Source organism: Molothrus ater, chromosome 3 (genome assembly GCF_012460135.2).
Source record: "Molothrus ater isolate BHLD 08-10-18 breed brown headed cowbird chromosome 3, BPBGC_Mater_1.1, whole genome shotgun sequence".
Lineage (NCBI taxonomy): Eukaryota > Metazoa > Chordata > Aves > Passeriformes > Icteridae > Molothrus > Molothrus ater.
Window position 1 is genome coordinate 26,929,171 of NC_050480.2, and position 24,307 is coordinate 26,953,477.

The 24,307-nt window shown below is 37.4% G+C and overlaps 1 protein-coding gene across 2 annotated transcripts in view; it reads left to right on the top strand.

Annotated features, from left to right (window-relative positions):
• PRKCE (protein kinase C epsilon) overlaps positions 1-24,307 on the top strand; it is a 288,051-nt gene that overhangs the window by 252,516 nt on the left and 11,228 nt on the right. Inside the window, exons 12-15 of one of the 2 annotated variants that reach the window (XM_036379719.2) lie at positions 6,807-6,945; positions 9,313-9,501; positions 13,690-13,836; positions 21,449-21,478. In XM_036379719.2, coding sequence (XP_036235612.1) covers positions 6,807-6,945; positions 9,313-9,501; positions 13,690-13,836; positions 21,449-21,463 — 490 coding nt within the window. In that variant the 3' untranslated portion in view covers positions 21,464-21,478. The remainder of the gene's footprint in view (positions 1-6,806; positions 6,946-9,312; positions 9,502-13,689; positions 13,837-21,448; positions 21,479-24,307) is intronic. The other variant, XM_036379718.2, reaches the window with a different exon arrangement.

Here is a 24,307-nt window from a genome sequence, read left to right on the forward strand (position 1 = left end):
TTATTCCAAACTTGACACTGGAAAATAGCAGTTTTCAAGTCTGCACAGCAGATTTTTCTGTATATTACTGAGTACAACTCTACTACAGTGTTTGTGTTATATATTATCTTTATTCGTTGATGATATCAAGTAATGTAACAGTGTCAAAAACTGTGTATCATAAATTCAGTAATTACTTAATGGATCAACATTAAAACAAAGCAGAGAAATTCCAAGACTTTCAGTTAATCACAGGCAAAACTGAGATAACCTACTACAACAAAAGCAGCAGAACTATCTTTTTCTCACTGTTAGTCTCACTCAGGTATCCTCCTACTTCCTCTCTGCTAACACAAACTGCTCTACTGCAATGAATTCACTCACAAGCATGAACAATCCAGTGTGTCCCCCATTTTTTTTTATTCATAGATAAGGGAGGTCACTGGTAGAACGTAATACCCAACAACACTGCAGTTATTGCCCATTTATGCTCAGTAACCTCAGAAAATATGGGCTCCTTCTTTCCTCTAGAGGTTTTCAAATGGGAAAAAAGAATTATTATTATTAGTTTGTGTTTTCTTAGTAGGTATGGTTTGAATTTTCCCATTTATCTCTGATCTGTTGCTGAGGGGGAAAACAGTCTTGCTGATGGGTTGTGACTAAAATACTTAGAGCAACAAAAGAATCCACTCTGGAAGTACAATCCTCTAATATATCTGTCTGTTCTGTTTATGTATGGAAACTGAGACTAAGTTGGTGAGATCTAATCACTAAAGAAGCTAACATTATAATTTTTAAATTGTTGACTTTCCTTCATGTTTTCTGACTAGTTCTATATACAATTTCATCTTGCTTAGAATTGTAACCTAATACATTAGTTATCAGTATTTTGAGGACATCAAAGAGGAAATTTATGCTGGGTACATGAGAGACCTGATGTAGGTGAGCATCTTTGTCTCAAAAGCAACTTGGATATCACTGAGTAACTAAGAAAGTAATTCTAGGAATGTAGAAGTCTTACCTTAATTAAACAGATTTAAAAATCATCTTGTTGAAATTTCTAATTGCTATGATGATCATATTCCCTTCAGTTATGAATTTCAGTAACACTAATAACTAGAGAATGATTCTGATGGTTTCTCCACGTCCTTGTAGGAAGTTTTCTTTTTACCTTCTGTGGTTTCTTGTGTGAACAGTTTGTCTATTTAAAGCCTGCAGAGAGGATGTGATTTTCCAATGCAGGGGAACAATGGCAGTGATTTCAAATACACTATTGAAAGGGTTTATTGCACTTGAAAGTCACAAAAAAAGTGGTTGTTCTGTAGTTCTATACTTTAGCTTTTGTTGCTTTCAATCTTTCTGAATGCTGATGTTTTATAGATGTTTAGTAAGGTACAATCCTTCATTTATTTTTTACCTTATAAATAAATATTCCTGCTTTCAATGCTATTATTTGTACATAATAACTATTATGCTTCATTCTGTGAGGTGTTGCTCAATGAACAGTCAGAATAGAAGTGGTAAAGTAGCCACTGTAAAGTGGTTGCTTGCCGGCCTGTGATCATATTTCTCTAGCTGCTTGATCTTGTTCTTCAAATATATATTTATTTAGTCACTGCTGTTTGCTGTCTTGAAAGGCTACTGTTAGTAATGTTTGGCAGACTTTCTGATTTTACTAGTCAAACTCATCTTCATTGTTTAACTGCCTTACTTTCAGCAAGAAAACTGTGTGTTATCTAAATGACACTTGTGCCACTCACACAAGATGCTTATCTCTCTGGCACTGGTGGGATTGGGACTTTAGGAACCCAGGGCTATGAATTGCTCATCCACTGAGCCTTTGGAGGCAGCCAAGGCACTCAGTGTCTTATGGCATTCGTGTGTGGAGGAAGCAGTGAGGGTTACAGAAGTTTTCACACAGGTTACCTGTAGTCAGCCTGCTCTTCTGTTTCAACTTGCACAAACATAACTCATAATCCTGATTATTTCTTGAGACACTGCCAGTCATTCCAGCTTCTGAGGTGATTGTGATGCTGGCAGGAATGCAGAAGTAGAGACCAAGGCTTAAATTTCTGTTTAAAGCTTTCTCAGAACAAAACCTGCCCTCCCTCCAAAAAAAAAAAAGAAAAAGAAAAGAAAACCATCCCACAGCATTTCATGCAATGACTTTTCAAGTCAACTGAAGTGACTCTACAAAGTATCTTGGCAAAAAAACAAAGGAGAGAAACAGCTTAATGTAGCATTGCTGCATTCAAGAAATCTGAGCATTCTCCTGGCTTAACTGGTTAGGTTGTTTGCAGTTGCATGTAATTAATTACTCAGGTTGTAGGAACTCATTTTGTCAGATACAGATGACTTCCTTACTTGCTACAAAGAGAATGCAAAATGAGAAAAAGAAGAATTTAATAGACCTTTGTCATTGAGCTGACACTATTATTTGGTATGTTCTGATTCAGAGGTAGACAACTGACACTAAATCCAGGAAAGAAATAAAAGACAGAATGGATCAGAATGGAACAATCTGTACAGAAGATTGTTTTACATTCCAGATATGGCTGTCTACTTTACTTCTGGAGGAGTCAGAGAGCTGGCTGTTTCTTGGAACAGTTCTGGGGAAATACGAGTCTAAAAGTTAAAAGTTTTAATTTTTTTCAATGAGGCTGCTGCTCTGGAAAGACAAGCTTCCTTGACAACTCTTTTTCTCTTACTTTTTCATTTGCTTCCTTTTCTCTGTACATTTTGGTTGTTGGGTTGTTTTTGGTTTTTTTTTCTGTGAGGTGTTAAATAGCACATTATCTATTCCTACTCTCACATTAATGTAGTTAATTAAGATTTCTTCTTCCAAAGTTGCAGAATTAGAGGGATTTGGTGAGGTTTTTTGGTTTGGGGAGGTTTTTTCTGGTTAGTTTTTTTTAATCTGGCAACTGTAAATTGATAGAATGATTTTCTGTGCAGGCACTTTTATGGACTATGTATGACAATCTTGTGGGCTACCCATGAGTTTGGCACTTTGGCAGACTCCCATATGTACTTTGATGAGAGTCATACTGCTGTTGTTTTAGCCTCTTCCAAATTTCTTTTGAAACTCTGGTGCACTTTGTGATAACACAAATCTACTGGTATTACATTTCATTATTGCGTGAGTAATGAAGCCAACGTCCTCAGTGCCTTCAGCAGAGTTTTGAAGAGGCTTATAGGCTTCACTGCCCTGTTTTGGCTTGATAAAGGGGTCCCAGATGTTTTACTTCTGTCAAGTAAGATTATAGTTTGGTAAATGGTAAAAAAGTTAAATTGACTTGTGCTTTTACAGATAGGCTTAAAATTTCATTGTCACTTTTTACAGGTAGTCAGAATTTAATAATTAGACTCTTCCTAGTTTTCTCTTGGCTCAGTTTGTTTATTCTGTTTTTCCACTGTCAAGTTAAATTTTTATTGCTAATTTCTGTATCTTATACAAATCCTTAAGAAAATAAAGAGGATAGTGAGTATCTTGTCCTTATCCATTGTGTGGTGCCTTACTCTTAGTGTTTTATTGCTGTTGAGGTTTCTCAGAGCTTAGGACTTTCCTGGACTATTGACTATATCTCCATTCAAGTTCATGGCTACCATATGGATTGCATTAAATTAAAGTTAAATGATTTTAGGTCCTAACAACTCCAGTGTGTCACCTACCTGCATGGGGAAATCCTGCAATCAGAGTTAAGACATAATTTTAGAGTCTTCTCATAAACACTTAAAACGCTCAATAAAGTGGATCAATTTTCTAAGCAGCCTCTCAAATTTCTTCAGTTCCTATCATAATTATATGTATTATGACCTTCTTTTTAACAGTCTGTTGTGATGGTGGCTGTAAGTGGTTCCAAGATTACATCAAATATAATTATACTTTGATTTCTTTATCTGAACATCTTGACTTCTTGAAATATAGCTTGTATTCTTCTACAGTAAAGAACATCCAAGATAACACTGTACTTGGAAGTTATAAACTACAGCTACAATCTTATTTCCTTCTTCAATCTGTAAGAGCCTTACACTGATGATCACATTCTATTTGGTGTTACTATAGTCCTGTTTGAATGCAGATCTTTTTATTGCAGCTCTTGTAATTTACTGAAGGAACAGTTTTAGGAAGGCACATGACTTTTGAAACAGGGAGATTTGTTTTGTTTCTTTGACTTCTTGTGAGGAGGAGACAGAGCTGTTGATATCTGTTTGCCCTGGCATTATGTTGGACAATTCTGGCAAATCACTTTCCAGAGATAGGAAGAGGTGGTTACTTGAGGGTTTAAAGGGTTATACATAAGGGGTTATGTGGCAGCCAGCTGGATCTTAGATTGTTTAGGAAGTGCTGATATGAATGACCTTAAGGAATGATAAAATATGCAGTCTGCTCCACGGGGCCATGCCTGGGTGACCACTGAGGACCTGCAAGAGCAGCGTAGCTGATCCAGAGATAGCCAAGTGTGATGTAGGGGATATTGCTTGCAATAAACATTTCTACAGCCAGAGTGTACTTCAGCCACATAAAACCATATCTGACACAGCTGGTTTATGTAGGAGACAGTAGTTTTACTGTTACTGAGGTAAATATGGCTTTGTTGTGCCAGGTCAGGCTTGTTTTACATGCACAAACCACTTTGTAACATGTGTGTAACACAACCTATCCCTACATGCACAGTAAGTTCTCCAGTGCTTCCCAGAATCTGCTTTGTGGATGCATCATTGCAGATGTGCAATGATTCTGCAGACCTTGAGTAGTAGGTCTGCATCACACTTGGCTATCTCTGGATCAGCTACGCTGCTCTTGCAGGTCCTCAGTGGTCACCCAGGCATGGCCCCGTGGAGCAGACTGCATATTTTATCATTCCTTAAGGTCATTCATATCAGCACTTCCTAAACAATCTAAGATCCAGCTGGCTGCCACATAACCCCTTATGTATAACCCTTTAAACCCTCAAGTTACCACCTCTTCCTACCTCTGGAAAGTGATTTGCCAGAGTTGTCCAACATAATGCCAGGGCAAACAGATATCAACAGTAGTAGGTCTTGTGGCCCAGGAACAGCTGATTTTCATGTTGGCCTGTGTACCTGCTTGAGGAATATATGGGCCAACATGTTAAAAAATGTTTAAGAAGTGTCAAAAGAAAAAAAAAAAAAAACCCAAACTAAAATCCACCTACTGAAATTGTCTGAGAAGCAGAAAAGACTACTTCTGGGGAAATCTCAGCATACTGTAGGTTTGGACATGTCTACAAAAACTCTTAACATGCTGCAGCCTTGGAAGGGCTGTTTAATCAATTAATGTGCATAAATGCTTCCACCGTGTTTGGTGCCTGTGGTTCTGAAGGCTGGAATCTGACAAGGAGACATTTCTCTGGAAGAAATTCTCTGATTAAGGTGAAGACTTCTCATCCCTCACTCAGGTCAAATTTGTTGGCATAAAGAAATTTTGAAAAAAACCCTTGTCTTTTCATAGGCTTTTGGGGTGAAATGAATTTACAGAGGCTGGCATGGGATTTTATTCTTCTTCTCTGATTTAGAACTTGCCTATACACACACTATTTTTTTTTTTTTCATCAATTCATCCTAAGGAAATTTGTGTAATTTTTCCAGGAAAAAGAATTCTGATCAGGAAGTGTTGACAAAGTCACCTAAAGACGTGTGTTCTGCTTTTGATTCTCACCTCTCTATGCATTCATACATACATTACAATATAGATATATTTTTAATATATATATATCTATTTTTTATATAAATATAATATGTATCTTTAATATATATCAGAGATACCTAAAAGCCTAGACAGAAATATAAAAAGCAAATGTTGTTTTGATACACATGCAATATAAGTGGGATTTTTTTGCCTTTGTTTTATGTTATTATATCTACATGATGAAGAGGTTTTACTTGGGGGAGGAGGGGGCGAGGGGCTGTTCATGCAAGTGAGAGTTCTTTTATGCACTGACTTTCCAGATCCTTTTGTTATTAAGTCTAAGGCAAATGGCAGGTAACTTAAATGGTACCTAGCCTCTATTGTGCTGGAACATGTATTAACCATCAATGGTATATTTAGAAAATATGCAGAGGGCAAGACAGGAAAGGTGGATATCCTTTTCTCAACCTTTTTTTGACCTAACCCAATTTTATAAGCAGGCAATTGTGTGGTTTTGACACAAAGACATTTGTATGATCAGAAACAGCTGCTAAGATATGTTGTTTAACAATGAATGCAAAATATTCCTGTGTAATTATTTTTAAGCCTTAAGCTACAGAAAACAGTGCTCCCAAGGATGGGAATGTTGTTTTTTATCCTTTTCATTGCAATCTGAACTTTGAATTGCTACTATACATTAAGAATCAAATTCAAAGTAATCCAAGTTTGAAAATACCTATTCACTGAACCCATATGCTAGAGTATGGATAAATTGGTACTCCTTGCTTAGTGCTAATGGAAAAAATAGAGAACGACTTCAGTGACCTATTTCACATTGACAGAATGATAGATCTGTAGGAAACAAGAATCTGAGATCTTTCCCAAACTCTTCTGATTCTGCCTTGAGTACATAAAAGCTGTGCTTTCATGCAGCTAAAGAGAGTAAAAGCTTAGTCTTACAAAATGCTTGTAATTGCCGGCTTCTTTATTTTATTGCCTTTAACCAGGTTTATTTAGTGACCGCTACCAACTCTTCATGCACAGGCAGTGAAGGACATTTTCTCAGTGGTGTTTGGGAAACCATTTATTTGTCAAATCTATAGTTTATTATGAAATACAAGAGTACATGATCAAAATTTGAGAGTTGATTTAATTTGAGACCTTTGTATTTCAGGGACCTGAAACTGGACAATATTCTTCTGGATGCAGAAGGCCACTGTAAACTGGCTGACTTTGGGATGTGCAAAGAAGGGATTCTGAATGGAGTGACCACCACGACGTTTTGTGGCACACCTGACTATATAGCTCCAGAGGTAGTTTTTTGCAGTGCACTAAGAGTACAAATATTCTTATTTATCAGACTGTTACATGTGTCATTTTATACACTCTTTACATGTAGATGAAAACATTTCAAATGCAGAGTAGACTCTGCTGCAGTAGTGCTTAGGTAGTCTTGCAGAAAATGGTTACTCTACTGTTTACAAGCACTATTCCTTGATGATAGGAGTGGTTTTTCTAGTATTTGTTTCTTGAAATTAAAGTTATTCTTCTCAATTTGCTCACTTCTGAATCAACATCATTATGATGATTTTTAGCAGCCTTTAAGGTTCTAGATGCAACTGAGTATTGCAATCTTAGTAATCTTGAGTAGCTATAAAAATGTTTTTATTTTTTAGTGAGGTTTAAAAGAAAATGTTCATACAGAAGAAGCCATATGTTTGATGTTGTTTTGACTACAGCCTTTGTGGGAATATAATTTTTTTCCTTTATTTAAAATATCTGTGAGTGAAAGATACTATGCTTCTGCTACTTTATAGACTTGCACAGAAAGGTGGAAACTAGATATAATCCTGCATATTAGTTGGCAACATTTCGAGGTGTTCATTGGATAAAATAAGTACCTGAGAGTAGTGTGGCTTTAACATATCCCAGATTTTAATATTATGAGGTGCATTTCAAAGTGCCTAAAATGAAGCAATACTGAAGAGTTATTCTGCTAGGCCAACTTTGCTCAGTTGAGTTAGTAACCTGTGCATCTTTCCACTTGAATATTTAGTGTGCAGGTTTAATGGAAAGGCATTGTTGATTTGTCTTTCATCAAGCATAAATTTGCAGTGAGGAAAAATGTTATTTATTATTCCTCAGAGTCAATAAATCAGAAATCCATTCTGTTAGTGTTCAGGGCTGTCCAACTTCAGTAGCACAACTGATAAGGTATGAATCATCTTGAAACTATCATTACATAAATGTGTGTCTTATGGAGTCTGAAAAGTATTCCAGCATTTAAAGAAAATAAATACCAGTGTGGTAGCTGGGGCTATGTAGGATTTTTTTCTGATTTTGTATACTAATTGAGTCCTTTGACAAATTCTTTGTAAATTATTACCAAAAATAAAGCACTAATAAGAACACATGAACTTATTACTAATTATTAATTAATTAATAATAATTGATTAATTACACTAATAGGAACTTTTCCTGAGGCTTCCAATTTGTCATGTTAATTGCAGAAGTTATCTCCTGCTTCTATTTCTCTTGCATTGTGGTGATATGTCTTAATTTCCTTTTATTTAGTAGTGTCTGATTTCCAAAGAGTTCCCAGAAGACATGAAAAGTGTACATCTAATTTTCTGTATTTGATGGCTATAAAATATCATTTTCTTTCAATGAGGAATGTGGATGGGATCCAGACCTGTGTATCCAAATCTTAAACTCATTTCTGTTTTTGTGTTAAGACTGAATTTGGTTTTATATTGGTCTTGATTCCCAACTACAGCACTAAGCCCAAGCAGTTCACCACAGGATTTCTCACTGCACTGTGCAGTGTTGTGTAAGGAGTTGGTGGATTTATTGCCATTCCAAGGCATTTTAAGGCAGCCAGCTTCACCTTAAGCAGGCACCCACTCCCCTTGCCTGGTTCCCTGTCATGCTGAACCAATGCAGCCAAACTGCAAGCTTCTTTCCTGTGAAAAGGAGACAAGAATTAAACTTGTTCCCGGTACAACAGTTGTTCTGTAACACCAAGTGCTACTATAAAGCTCCATCGTGCTAAACTATTACTGTCCACTAAAGGTATTTGCTACAAGGTTGAACTTGTGCCACATGAGAAGTTGTAGCCAGTTTTTCCTGAAAGCAAGTGCAATTAAAGTGAATTCTACAGCCATGTATTGTACAGTGGTTTAATGCTATAAAAGGAACTTGAACAAAAATGCTTTTGGCTTCCTTCAGCCCTACCTAAAGGACAAGAATAAATCTTTCAGATGATCTCTGTGCAACATTAGAAGCTGGTTCAGTTTGTTTTGTTCAAGATAGAGACAAGGAAATGTTTCACATTTTCCACCAGTCTGTTTTGTATATGTGATCTTTTTTTCCCCTATAGTGTGACCTGCTTTAAACAGCTTGGAAGGATATGCAGCTCTTTTGCTCACAAGCATAGTCATTTACTCAGGGGACTGATAAACTCTCAGTACTTCTGAGAACAACATCTCATTGACACTTAGCTGTGCTAGTGCAAATTGCATGGTAAGAAACCCTGCCTGCTGTTACTGAAATCAGTGTGTGATCCAGTCCTGCTTAGGCACAGGGCATAGAAGGGGGCTATATCATGTTGAAACAGCAAATGTGCAGCTGAGACAGTTGTCTCACTTGTCTCTTCAATCCAATCTCTTTTTCTGTGCTAGATCCTCCAGGAGCTGGAATACGGTCCATCCGTGGACTGGTGGGCTCTGGGTGTTCTCATGTATGAAATGATGGCTGGACAACCCCCCTTTGAAGCTGACAATGAAGATGATCTCTTTGAATCCATCCTTCATGATGATGTATTGTATCCAGTCTGGCTCAGTAAAGAGGCTGTCAGCATTTTAAAAGCAGTGAGTCTTCCATTACTTGCCTTCCTCCTCCTCCTCCTCCTCCTCCTCATGGGTTTTTGGGGGGTTGGTTTGTTGGGTTTTTTCCTTGATTAAAATTGAATTTGCTGAAAGTTGTTGAGAGCAGTCACCACTGGGAGTTCAAGCACAGTTCAAAGTGCCACTGTTAGGATAATGGGGCCTTGGATAAATTACACTGCTTGTGGGAAAGGAACAGAATGTTTGTATTCCACGCAGTTCTACACTGTCTAAATCTGTGTACTGCAGATTCATGTTTCAGGGAAAACCCAACCAGCTAGAACTGTGCTATCACTTTGACACTTTATATGCCATATACTCCCATCACTAGAGTGGGAGAAGTACTACATAATTAAAGAAACAATGTTTTTTTAATTTAACCCGCTTACAAAATTTCCTGTGCCTTTGCTGTTTTTCCCCTGTCATCAAGATGGGTTGAAAGCCCTTTATTTACAGCTGCATGTTCTATTTCATAGTTCACATGATAAGCAGTCTTACTTTAGTGTGATTGTTGTTCTCATTGTTCTGTTCTCATTGGGATTTTTCAGTATGAGTGATGACTTGACAGTAACTTGTGTCATCAAATGCTACAATTTTTAAAATCAGCCAATATGTACCACTGGGCAAATTTGGTTTTTAGACTACCTTTATAAAGTCAAGTTTATAAAGTCATTCATTGCTATGAATGACACTGACATAAATTCTTTCTTCTCTGCTAGTATCATCCTAAAATTGAAAGAAAACAATACAGAAGCAGTATGTCAATCCCCAGAGTTAGCAAAAACCCGAGAAAGATTTTTGGCTTAAAAAATAACTTGGTTTTTATTTATTCCATTTTTCCATTGTCTTTGAAACTGGAAAGTCTCTGCCTGTCTATATATTTTTCTTTCATCCTCTGAAGGGAGACTTTCAATTAAGAAGGCAGCTGATAATGTAAAATCCTGCAGAGATCTTCATACAGGGTTATTTTGAAAATGTATATAAAACATAAACAATTTGTAATTTTTAACACCAGTGGACAGCACATTCTGCAGAAATTCTCATCTTGACCTTTTGATGAAAATGTCTTCTACTGAGCAAGAGAGATGCTCTAGCAATGATTCAAAGCAGAAGTCAAAGTTAACCTCTCAGAAGTCTTTGCTGAAGTATCTCTTTTGCTACATTCACTGTAGTGAGAAGATGGAGGATTTGTTACTGCTGGTAGTAATTTATTAATACTTATTGTCCCTTCTCCCCCAAATAGCTTTCTTAGTACTTTTTGTTAGCTCACATTTTACTTTCATGCATCCATTTCTGTTTCCAGACCCTTTGATTATTTTACTTCAGCAATTAAAATATGTAGACTTGAGCTGCAGAGTTTGGGCTTATATCCAGGGCTCAGGGGTTATTTTGGCACATTGTAAAGGAAGGGTTGTTGTCAGTTTTCATACCTACATTTGATTTTAATTGGAGTCCAGGGGATTTTCTTTTAAAGCTGGCTATTTTACAGAATTTTCTACATTTTGATAGTAGGAATGGTGATTTGTATCTTGTTGTAGTCATAGCCTTTCAGGCATAAATCGATACAATTTAATGGAGCTGTGTCAATTTACACCATTAATAAAACACATTTCCTTAGGATTAGCAACCTGCTGCCTACAAATGTATGGTGTGAAACCTGCTTGAAACTTGTGTTCTTCATCTGATACTTGTCCATATGAAGAACAGGAAAAACAGAGGAAAGAAAGAGGCATCTATGTATTTTACTGATGAATGGTAGCAAGGGATTAACTTTGGAGCACTTCATTTCCTCACATTGTTTGTTTTTTTTTTTTTACAGTCCTTCAAACACCACATAAGGAAAGTTTAATAAGAAGACATTCTCTTGTATTAAGTGGTGATGTTGTCTTATTTTCCAAAGAAAAGTTTTCCTGTTATTTCCATCAAAACACTGAGGATAATCTTAAAGCTCAGTATTACAAGGCAGTGTGTTGCTTATCCCATGAAAATCCACACATCTTATTAGTCCTGTTTCTGTGAATTGACAGGAATTGCTATTTAAATTCTTTCCTGTGTAGTAAGGAAAACAATTCTTTATTGAAACTGGCTCTCTGCTTCTTCCCAAGCAATGGAGAGATATTGTCTCTACAATGTGTGTTGCCTGTGTACTGGGATGCAGTCTCTGGCTACCAAAGCAGAACTCTGCTTTTAATCTGTGTGATTTATTTCAAGAAGCAAAATTTGGGGAGCCTAATCATCCTTGATTCAAGCCCTGAGCAGCATTTTGTCCTGTTATCCCTTAAGTCAGTAGGAATGCTGATCCTAAAAGGCTTCTTCTTTCAGAAAAGGAGGTTCCTGCCTTAGCCATGAAAAGGTTTATGGCTATGGCTGTCAGCTCCATTTGCAACCATCTCTTCAGCAGAGTGCAGTTAACAGCTGTGTCTGTCCTGACAGTTGCATCAGTGTTGATGCTGGTGATAAACAGGGAATAAATGTCAGCTTTTGCTTCAGAAATAGAAAGGGATTAAATTAATGCAATTAAATGTCTGCTTTAGAAGTTTGATATTTTTTCTTCATATATGCATGTGATATTTTTGTTTAAGTATTCATTCTTAAAATACATTCTCCTTCATCATCCATTTCACAGTTTCATGAAATTTGTAAAGTACACTACTTAACTGGACAGTCTAGTCACATTGTCATGTCCTATGCTTCTTAAAAAGTTACATGTCCAGATGCTTTCCCTGTCTCCAGTTTAAAACAAAGATAAAGCATGGCAGATACTAGGATCATATTTTACTTCTTTGATACCTGGATTATATGGTACAAAAAGCACATCCTGTATTTTCCATGTTCTGCTTCTGCAATACATGTGGCTGCTGGTTCCTGGCCTGCTCACTCCAGTCCTGGAGATAAAATAAAGCAGAGGAATGTAGGAATGCATTTTGTGGTTTTTCAAGAGACCTCACCAAAGCACAGTAATCCTTTCAAAACCTTTATTTCTCCTGCTCATAGAAAAGATTGCCTGTAGTTTAGATGACTTGCAAAAGAACTTGCAGAGCAGTTGAACTCAAGACCAAAGAGAAGGATCATCTTCAGAACGGCGCGTGTATGTCAGAGACCACAGACAGAATTGTCTTGCTGATCTATGCTGTACCTTTAAAATGACAGAAAGCCATTCTCCTCTGAATGGTTGATGTAGATATCTAAAACCATTCTAAGGGCTTAGGTAGCCACTTACCTAATACCTGGAGTAATAAAGCAAGGGCATGCTCTACAGTAATTTATTTTATTCTATGTTTGCCTTTTTTTTCCTACAGAAGTATAGTATAATGTGATACATGTGTTGAAAAGCCACTGAACAATTATTACATTTTGTTTACTTTGTCCAGTTTTTCTAAATTTAAAAATGTTATATAATAGCTGAATATAAAGTTATAGCAAAGCTATTGAGCTAATTCAATAATGTGTTTGTGTTTATAAGAACAGCATTCATTGCTACTTGAATTGCAAGGATTCTGTGTCCACACAAATTAGGAAGTTAGTAGAGCAATCGCTAATAAAAGAAGGAAAAATAACAGAGAAAAATCAGGTAAAGTATTATGTGCTGCCATCAGTTGATATCAATGTCTTACATCACTTGTACAGCTTTTTTTCTGACAGGAATAGTTTAAATGTGAGAAGTTCATAAATTACTACACCAGAGGAGACCAGTTAGTTTCAGTCGCTGACACTAATCGTGTACTAAAAATGAAAGAGAAATGTGCAAGTTATGTCATGGGGGACATGACATAATTTCCCATTCTCAAGGAAGCTTTCTGCAGGTACTGATCACTCTGTCTCTGGAGGGTTTAAGATCATCTTTCTTTCCTTTAGTATTTTTGGCTGAAGCTGGAAGTAGATATGCTGAAAGAGAATCTAGTCCTTTAACACTCCCAGTCAGATGAAATTAAGAGGTCTCAACAATAAACTGAAAGGGTTTCTTGCAATAAATTTACAGTTTGGAGTCTCTGAATCTTATGGTTTGGCCAAAACCCCTGAAATATGGAGTGCCAGAATAAATAACCTTCTGAAAGGGGACTGTCTCTAAAAACTTGGCTTTAAGAATTACAGTGTGTAATTGAGCAGCAAATGATTTCCAGGTATTGCCATTCATATTTTAACTTTTTCCTCCTTTCCCTCTCCACCCTGTAGTTCATGACAAAAAATCCCAACAAGCGACTTGGCTGTGTGGCGTCACAAAACGGGGAAGATGCGATCAAGCAGCATCCATTTTTCAAGGAAATTGACTGGGTTCTTCTAGAACAAAGGAAAATCAAGCCACCCTTCAAACCTCGGATTGTAAGTAGCAGTTTGTATAACATTCAGAGAAAACTTGGTTTGGCAGTTCTACTTGTTGGCTTTTCTGAGAAATGAGATTACCTGATGCAGTGTTTTGAGGGCTGAAACAGTAACATAAAAACGGCACTGAGAAGATTTCTTTGTCATTGTTTCTGAGAAGGTAAGTGTCAGGAATAAATGTAATGCACAAAAAAACATCCATGTTCATCCACATAAACCATGAGAGAGTTCAATGTACATTTTTAATTATATTCTGTGTTCTCGAAGATGTCATAGGCAGAAAAGATTATTTCAGTTGACATATACTGTCTATACTTTCTGTGTGAGCTCTTTACAGTTCTGCATTGCTGATGGCCACTGGATTTTGTAGTTGAAACACAGACAAGAATTTATAAAGAAAAATATTTTAAGTGAAGAAACTTATAAAAACAGCTTCTTGGGGGAAAGAAGCACACATTATAATTAGATAAATTTATATATTAACATTTTCCTGGATAATAACCATTTCTATTTTAAAGTAACAAAAATCTGTTAAGATCCACCTGCAGAAAGTACGAAAGCCGTGCAAAAATATTTTATTCTGGTGTTTCTCTGGATGAAAACACTTACAATTAACCAAATGTCACAGAATGCATGCAGTTACTTTTGTGCTTACACACTGCAAGAGGCTAGCTTTGTGATAAATCCTCTGAGACTGATTTGCATCTTTTGATTTCACAAGTTCCTAATTACAATGCTGATTTGCCTGTGAATATGGTCAAAGTTCTTGTTTGTTTCTTTCTTTAGATAGTTTACAAAGGTATTAAAACACCCAAAAAGCAAAACAAATGAGCAAAATAAAAACCTTAGGAATAAAGTCTGAATCCTGAATTAAATTCAGAGGTGAAGAAGTCCCCTCTGTTTTTGAAGAATTGCTGTTTGTTACATGTAATCCTTTCCTTTGAGTCCAGTGAGATGCCTTCCCCCAAGTTCCTTGTGTAGATGGTGAAAGCAGGGCTGACCGCCCAGAACAGGAGCCTGAGGCAAGTCCTCTGAGTCCACTCTTGGGGAAATCTCTCTCTGTCTCTCTGTAGCTGTGCAGAAAAAGCCCAGAGGGATTGACAACTGTGAGTGAAAGCCCTTATGAACCCCTTTCTAGGAGCAATAGTAAGGTACAGTGTTGTCACATGAGGAAGGTTTTCCGAACGTATTGGAGGATGGAAACCTTACAATGCCCTATGTGCAGGTGGAGCCCACTCCTGGGGGTGCAGCCAGTCCCTCACCCTGCTGCCCAGCTCCTCTCTGGAGCTGTGGCAAGCTTGCAGCTGCTGCCTGAGCTGATGTACAAGCCTCTGCGCTGCTGCAGGAAGTGTAAACCCCAAATTAACTCCTTTAGTACCTATCTGAAGCCTATTAATATTGTGGCTGTTTTCCAGTCAGGTTCCACAGCTCTCAGATAGCTGCACTTGGGCAAAGTCTGTGTTGGGCTGAGTTGCGTTTGTGTAGCTCTTCTCTTGTTTTCACCAGAATTTGGCCTCTCATGTCATCATAATTTTTGTTGCTTTGCTCAATATTCATCAGAATTTTGTTTTTTAAGTCATGATGAACTATTGCAGAATTATTTTCACTTTATGCCTGCATTTAATTTCCAGTTTCCTTTCATCTAGTCTGTTTATTGGCTGTTTTCCTTTCATGATCAAGATGCACAGTCCCTTTGACAATAGGTATTTTTATGAGGCTTTTATTATTTTTGTAACTACTCCCACTGTGGCAGTCCTGAAAACTCAGGAGGTATTTCAATATCAGGTGATTTTATTCATTGCTGATATAAATGCCTTCTGCTTTCTCAGTGGGGTTTCTTTCTCTTTCTGGTAATTATTTCATTGTTATTATATTGTAAAGCCAATCCTATTTTGTTAATTCCCAATGTTTTGTTCCTTTTCCTCTTTTCTGCTTTCTTCATGGTATTTTAATTGAATTGTTCAGTTTCAGTAGTGATTGGAGATTATTTCAGAGTAATCTGAAATTTATATAATTTTAGGACAACTCTTTGCTCCTTAATAATTGTTAGGGTGATTTTATACATCCCTATTTACACTCTGGTCATTTTTCTTCAGGCTACTTCTCTAATGTTGGATTTCATACTAATTCTTTCTATATTGTGTCTACCAAATTTCTTTATTCTACCAGATTTGATTCCTGCAGTCTAGTAGCTCTGTATGCTTGGTTTTTTTGTCTGAACTCTTTTTTTTTTTTATAGTGGTGCATTCAGATGATACATACTCTATGTAACAGGCATCTCTTATTATTTTAATGTTCTCAGTCTGCTCTCTCTAAAGTATCTTCCCCAGTGACTTGGTCCTATCAGCTTTTACTGATAACTTTGAGCATTCCTTATATATTTATGACCCATGTTTATGATCCATCAGCTATTTTGTGTCAAGTTGTATAAATTTTACAGTTGTTTGGATTTTATTGTTGTATAGCAATCTTTGTGCAAGGTCATACTTGAAATTTTTGTTTGTCCTCTTAAAACTGAATTATGTATTACTTGGAAAGTTAGATGTGATATAGATCTGGACTGGAGAGAAAGATCACACAAATGAAATATAATTATTAATTATTCAACTTCAGAAATGGCAAAGAATTTGAGGGCAGTAAATTTCAAGTGCTATAAAGGTAGTTTTGTATACTTGCCAAGCTAGTCTGGATTGCACTCACTTTGAAAAATTGTGAGAAGAGGAAAGAAGGTGAACACTAATGAAATATGATCTACTTTAAAATCTTCATAGAGAGTTCTTCTCTAAATTCAGTTGTGGGTGTAGCATTTAGATTCATTGATTCAGATTAACAAATGTAACTGTTCCATAGCAGTGGAATAACTATGAAAAAAACATAACTAATGCCTGTGTTTGAAATGTTTTATGGTTTTAAACATCTTTTAGTATTAATAAAGGGCTGTTGATTATTTAAAAGTGATTTGTAATAGTAAGAGAGGACTAAAAAATATTTTAATCTTGTGTTGAGGAGGGCCTAGTTCTGTGAAAAGATCTATGAAAAGAGAGGCCAGATTATTAGTCAGAAAATAGACATTCTTGCATGTGATATGTGAGTGTACATATGTGTTGGGAAAAAAGTGTACAATGCATATATAGCTATCTGTGCATTGAAATTGAGTTTTGCATGCACATACAAGAATGCATATATTTGCACAGGTAGTCTTCTATTTTCTGACCAACCAGTAAGATGACTAAGGGGGGAATATTTATGAATATATCACAAACACTTTCAAAGTAAAACAATACATAAGATGTGCTCAAATGAGCTACAGGCAATGTAAAGTGGTGACACTAAACCAGTAAAGTCATTAGGGAAAATGGTCAAACACTGAGGTCCCATCAGACGATGGAATAATCTGCCAAGGGAGGTCATGGAGGTGGTATTGTGGAAAAAGCCTTGCTTCTGTTCTGTTTCACTCTCCTCAAAACACACAAGTTCCCTGATTAGCACAGCTGATTTGCTTTTCTCTTACCTTCCAACATGTCTCTGCCATAATAAATTTTCTGAGGAGCTATATTGCATGGTACTGTCAGGCTGTGTTTCTCCATGGTTCAGGTGTGTCACTTCAACTCTGCCAGCCTTAAGTCTGAGTTTTTCAACTGAGCTTGGAAAAAGAAAAAAAACAACTACATGGATATTTATTAGCCAAACTTTTAAAGGTTTTTGTTGTTCGTTTGTGTTTTTTTAATCTCATTCACACAGTGGATGGATGTAATTATGTTCCTTATTATACCAGAAATATACCATTAATGTCTTTCTAGTTTGTACATGATTTGATTATTCTAATGATGCTTTGGAAGCTGAAATTTCTTCCTGTGTCCAGCATTAGAGTGGAAATTACCAAAAGGATTTTGAAAACCTGCCTATGTTTTTTTGAAAGCTTGCAAGAGTGCCCTGAACAGAGAACTCAGACAAATAGCTGAGGTTTAGCTTGCTAAACAGTGGCAGAAGTGCCACTTTAGGCTGTCCTAGGTAGAGACAGTGGAAGCAGATTTGGTGGCTCTGAAACCTGCTGGGAAGGGTGTTTGCTTCTGCAGTTTATGACTTGGAATAGAGAATACAGAGGGGTTAAATTGCACTGGGGCTCAATCCTGTGATGCATGTTATCTGCCAACTCTTCCTCTCATAAATCTAGGGTCATGAGGCTTTTCAGTAGTAACATTATTTTACATATGTATGTGTATATTAATAAATAAATGAATAAATGAATAAATATTGTTCCATGTAGAGCTATTCTAAATGTTAAGCTAGTGTACAAAAAAAAGTCATAGCTCTGGAGCATGTACATTAGAAATCAAGCAAACTGTTGAGCAGCTAGACAGCAGATACTGGTTACATCTAAGCTCCAGTGACTTTGCAATGTCTTTTAAATCATTTTTACTGTTTTTAAAACCTAATTCTTACAGTTTCACAGCATGTCTTGAACATTTCTGAATAATATTATTCATCCCTGAATGCAGTTGTGAAAATGTAGCTGCATATGCAATAAGTACCATTTTAGACAGATACCCTTTCTCCAGAGCAACTGTTGTGAGACAGAAAACCCTTTGAGGCATTTTATTCCTCTGTTGAGATTTTTTTTCCCCGTGTATTCTTCCTAGAATTTTATTCCTTTTGGAGTATGAAATTTCCATGATCAGTAGCCATTAGGCGAGGCTATGGTTTGCAACATAATTTATTGCTCAAGAACCACAAAGACCTTGATAGCATTCAGTGATTCTCTGCTCCCCATCTTTCTTTGTTTCCATGGCTCTATTCCTGGCTTGGTTGAGTTGCTTATTTCCACTTTCAAACTGCATTTGCCATCTTAAAAATTAAAACAATGGTGCAGTAGATCAATTTCTTACTTAAGTTATGGGTGTGGTGGTAAGTGGGGTAGATCCTGCTTTGTGGCATGATGGGATGATTCTGTCTCTCCATACCAAATACAAACTATGCATTAAAAACAGTAATTGAAACAGATTACTGCTTCTGCTTTAATGTATTGATTAATTTTGTATTGTTATAGTTCCATGCAATAAATTCTTTGTGCCATTTCTCAGAGCACAGCTGGCCACCTGAAAGTTTTCCAGAGTAAACCTGTGGCCTGCTGACATGTCAGCAAAATCAGCCAGCAAAAAAGCCCAGAAACAAGTGCACAAGTGGCAAAAAGAGGTGCAGTATCACAGTCCCTCTTGCCAGGGATGAAGGAGAATTGCTGCCTAAAATTTGTTACTCATTTGGCTGAAGTCAGTGAGCATCAATTTAATAGAATCATGGAATAGTGACCTTTAGAGGTCATCTAGTCCAACCCCTCTGCAGCAAGTCTAATTAACCATATCAGGTGCTCAGAGCCATGTCCAGGTTGTCCTTGAATGTTTCCAGGAATGGGGCGTCTCTCACCAATCTGAGCAACCTGTTCAGTGTTTCGCTGTCCTCATTGTAAGCAATTTCTTTCTTATAACTAGTTAAAATCTACCCTCTTTCAGTTTAAAACCATTACCCTCTGTCCTATGGCAGCAGGCTCTACCTAAAAGTTTCTCCTTTTCTTTTTTTGAAGCCCCCTTTGAGTATTGAAAGTCCACAATATAGGGTCTCCCTGGAGTCTTCATTTCTCCAGGCTTAATAGCCCCAACTCTCTTTTTGCCCTTCCTTATAGGAGATGTGCTCCAGCACTCTGAAGGGTTTCTTTTTGATTTCTGTAGAATTAGACCTGCATGGATACTCCTGTCCTTTCAGACTGAGTTTTCATTGTCAACCCCTGCAAATGTGCGTGCCAACAGACAGAACTGCCTCTTTCATCTACCCTGTTGTCAATGTCAGGGTTGGAAAAATTTGAGACACTGTCTAAGATGTCCTCAACATGAAAAAGCTGAAGAACTCTCAGTGAGAGGGTAATACAAAGCCTGGTAAAACAGATGTTTGCCATATGTATTTCTTTCTAGCAATTAAGCCAAAGTTTCATCACTAATGGCTTTATCAGTGCCTGTGGCAATCCATTCATAGTGTGGCTTTATGGAGATGAAGTTAACAAAATCATATTACAATGATTCACTGTCAACATGCAGCTTTCACAGAACAATGCATTATTTTAATTTTCTCAATGCACTCATAATTTTTTGGTTTTCCATTTTAAGAGCTCACTTTCCTCAAGAGCATTAAAGACAAAATGAATGGGATAGCCTATTGCAGAATTATATCTTGCACTATGGAGCAACAGCTGCTGGCTGGCCTGTTCATCTAATATGCCTTCCTTCATTTTGCAGCCTCTTCAATTTCTATTGGTACATCACTGAGAATATGTTCTGAATAATTGTATGTTCCTTCTTCAATTCTGACTTAGGGTAGAGAGCTGATCTAGTAGCTACAACCAGAGACCCAAGAATTGCAAGATATTTAAGTTCCTCCACCAGATTTTCTAGAAACAGATTATGTGGTCCAGGCTGCATCATCTAATCTTTTCTCACTTCAGTTTCCCCTCTGTGGTAATTACAAGCAAAGTTAAGGGCCAGTGAAAAAATATGACTGAGAAATGTCAAAAAACAAGTGCTAAAGATCAGCCTGCTTTTAAATTGACTGGATGCTTAGGACTTCCCTTGGAAGAGTGTTCTTATGCTATACCAGACCTCAGTGTTAGCAGATTTCCTCTCAGCCTCAAATTGTACCTTTCTCAGCTCCAGTAACTCTAAGATAATGATAAACCATTATGGAAGTCCCTCCCCCCTTAGTTATCACTATCTGAGCCACATTGTCTATGCAGTTTCCTTTGAGAACCTGAACTCCCTTGTTAAGTCTTGACTTAAGGATGCCAGCAATGTGTCCTCTTTCAGTACTGCACTGCAGCAAAGGTTTGAAATAAAGTCATTCCCAAATATGAAATTCTAGTCGTAGCCAATTATCGTGGGTTACAACTGGAGTCACTGAGTACCGTGAATTTTCTTTTCCCTCTCCCCTGAATGAGTGAAAAACTGGCAAAATTTTGGCAATCCTTTGCCTATGACTGAATGAGAGGCCGGATGCCCACAGTGTTTGGAAGCTGGGTAATGAGTAGCAAATACGAATCAGCACCTCTGGAGAGTCAGCTGGGCTGTTTGCACAGGCAAACAGGCAGACCTGCCCTCTGGGTGGGTGCTGCACTGAATGGCTCCCAAAAAATGTCTTCAATTAGAGAGGTGTGTGTTCAAATTGCTGCAGCAACCATCTGCTTACTGTGAAATATGGCTGGAATCCTTAAAGAGGGACCACATTTCTGGAGAAAACTTTCCAATATGTTAGCCTGAAACATAAGTTCTATATTTGCAGATTCATTTTCATACATGAGTGATTGCAGGCAAAGATTTTTTTACTTTTTAATGAGGGATTTTTAACCTAGTGTTGGGAAGTCATGATACTGTTTTGGTGGGGATTCTTTGGCACACCTCTACTTTTTTGTGACGATAGATTGTATCATCATCCATGCAGAATTATGACTTTGCCTTTACGCTGTGGGGAAGAAATCCTGTAAAATGCAGTATCATTCAATAGCACCAGAAGGAACATAGGAAATTACAGGCCAAGTAAATTTCTTTTTGTATAAATGTTCTCTCTTTTCAAGTTTGCTTCAGTGTGAATGTCCCTCTTTAAGGTAAGGCCTTCAATATGGGGAAAATGTCAAGGTAGGTCCACTTTTAGGCCTAATAACCTTGAGGTGTCCCTTCAGTTTCATAATATATTTCCATTCAGTCATCAGTGCATGGCAATGAGCATTTAGCAGATGGGCACGCAAGGGGCTATACTGCATGCCTTTGCATGAAGTGTTACTGCTTAGGCACTGGGGAGTGATCTTGAGACCTCAGACCCTCATGTACCATTATTACACATTGAACATGATGTATTTCCCACTTGCTGCAGACATTTCAGGCATAGGACAACTGTGGGCTTTCTTCTGAGAGTGATACCGTGTTGATTAATATTGGTGTACAAAATAAATGTTTAGAAATGGGGTACACTGTCAAAATGGTTAATATACATCCTTAAAAAAACTAAAGAAAAATGGATGTGGACTTTTGAGACAGACTTTTTATTACTGACAGTCATCATGGTGGACCTCCTACAATTTTTCTGCATGCCACCCCTGTCACTGGGTATCATGATTCAGAGTATTGAATTTCTGATGGTTCCTAGAAGTTACACTTTTCTGCTACTGGTTTTGAGTGTTAGCCAGGTGGCTGCTGATTGAGAAGCATTGGTTGTTTTCAGGCAATGAAATTCAAGATCTCAGCTGAGCTTGATGCAGGCAGCTGTGAACAACAAATATTACCATAGTTATGCCTGCAGTGTAGCTTGGATCAGTCAGTCCAGTGGCTGGGCAGGACAGAGAAGTCTGGAACATCCTGCCTCTTTCCTCAACAAAGGAAAAGACTTCGGTTTTCTAAGCTTCAACTAGCTTGGCAATTTGTGCAACCTCTAAGTTTGCCCAAGATATAAGTATATAGCTTTTGAGGAGACTATGTGCAGCTTAGAGAAATCAGAAGTGAGCTGGTATTTTTAAGGGATTTCAGTGTTGGGTTTGTTGTTTGTTGTTTTTTTTTTAATTTTATGTACAAGGTTTTGTTTTCCCAGAATTTCTCATTCAGCTAGTCTGATTTTGGGGTTTTTTTTTCATTATCTTCAGTGTCAGTGCCTCCAGCAGCTGTTTGTAGATGTGATTACCATAACACTAGAATTACAGAAGTTTGAAAGCTACTTCCCAACACTGCAAGTTCCCAAATATTTATAAGTTAAAGAATTTTTATTATGCTTCTTTTGATTCTATACTGGGGATCCATCAGTATTTGTTTGGTTTTGTTAAATCCTGGTTTTATAGCACTAAAATATTTTCATACTGGACAATTAAGTCCATATAACCATCTGTTAAGTGTACATTGTTGAGTGGTGGCCTTTGGGATAGAGTGATAAGCAACCAGAGTGTACCTGCTTTCCTTTTGGGCTTCCCCAGAAGAACACAAATTCTGTTTCACTTTCTGACTCCTATAATCTCCTGTGCAATTTTCATGAAGTTATTTAAAAAGTTAAGTGAAATAATCTTATTATGTACACTTGCATTCTTATTTACATTCTCAAGAATTCACACAGAAATATTTTATTTTTATATTAATGTAGATAATATATAATATTCCTCGGCTGGGCCTGATCCTGATGTCAGTAAAAATCAGTGGAAAAACACCAGCTGATTAAGAAGCAGTAGCATCTGGCTCTTTATCAGAAGGTGGAATTTATAAAAAAAAAATAAGTCAAGACTCATTGAAAGCTGGCCTTTTCTGACTAATCCCATCCCAGCTGGAGTCCAGTAAACACTGAGTATAAAAAGAGCTTTGGGTTTATTTCTCATGCAGAACTTTCTGTACTAGCAGTGCACTATGCTAATGCAAGCACTGGGTCTTACTAGGGTGTTCGCCCAAAATGGGCAGCAAAAATGTGTCAGTGTGTGTGTTCCCAGCTCAGCATAGTAGTGCAAAACTTACCTCCTTTAACATATGCACTGTTAGGCAGAGGGAGGACTGAAGCAGCTGGTGTGTAGCTACTTATCTACAGTAGCAGGACAGGGAAGACACCTTTACATGGTGAGGAGTCCTAGCATTTCATTAGCTGCTGCTTTCCTCTTGTTATGCTGCTGTGCTGGCATATGGGATTTTGTTCCTGTGGAGGCACAGACCTTGTACTGGTCCTCTCAACAGCATGATCCAGAGGTCACATACTTAAATCCCCCGGGATGAGAGGAACACTCAGTATAAACACTTGCTAAAAACCTTAAGCACAGACCTTGTTCCTTGCATGCCATTATCACTTTTGTGAAGGGCCTAGAGAACAGCAGCTCTCTTGGCTGAATTCTGGAGCATGGAAAAGAAGGATTTAAAGACCGTGACTGCCTGTGACTCTTTGGAAGACTGTGATTATATTTGACAAGAACAAGAGGAAAGAGAGATTGAGTTTTTGCTGTCATGTCTGCATTAACAGCTCAAATTCCCAGCAAGATGGGATTCCCACTGTGCAAAAAGCCACATAAGTGAAAGACAGTCAGGAGATTTTAGACAGTGATAGAGGCATCACAGCCCACCTATAGGAGACCAAAAATAGGAGGAAAATTAGATGAATGATAAAGAGAACATTACTCAAGCTCAAGGCAAATCAGTAGCAAAACCCAAAGCCAAGAATTAAAGTCATGTCAATACAAACTCTGCTATGTCATTCTGTGCTCTTTGAATAAAACTGTGTTCTAAAAAAGGCAGTTACAGGGTCTGGAAGAAAGGTGGAAAGAAGATGTATTGAGAGGCATAAGTAATAGGCATTCATGCATAGTCCTACAATATCTTTTATTTAGCCTATGATCTGTATGTGCATTAGTTAAAATAAAAAAAGGTAGCATCATCAGCTGCTTTCAAAGGAACATCCATCTTTATTTTGCTCTGTTTTT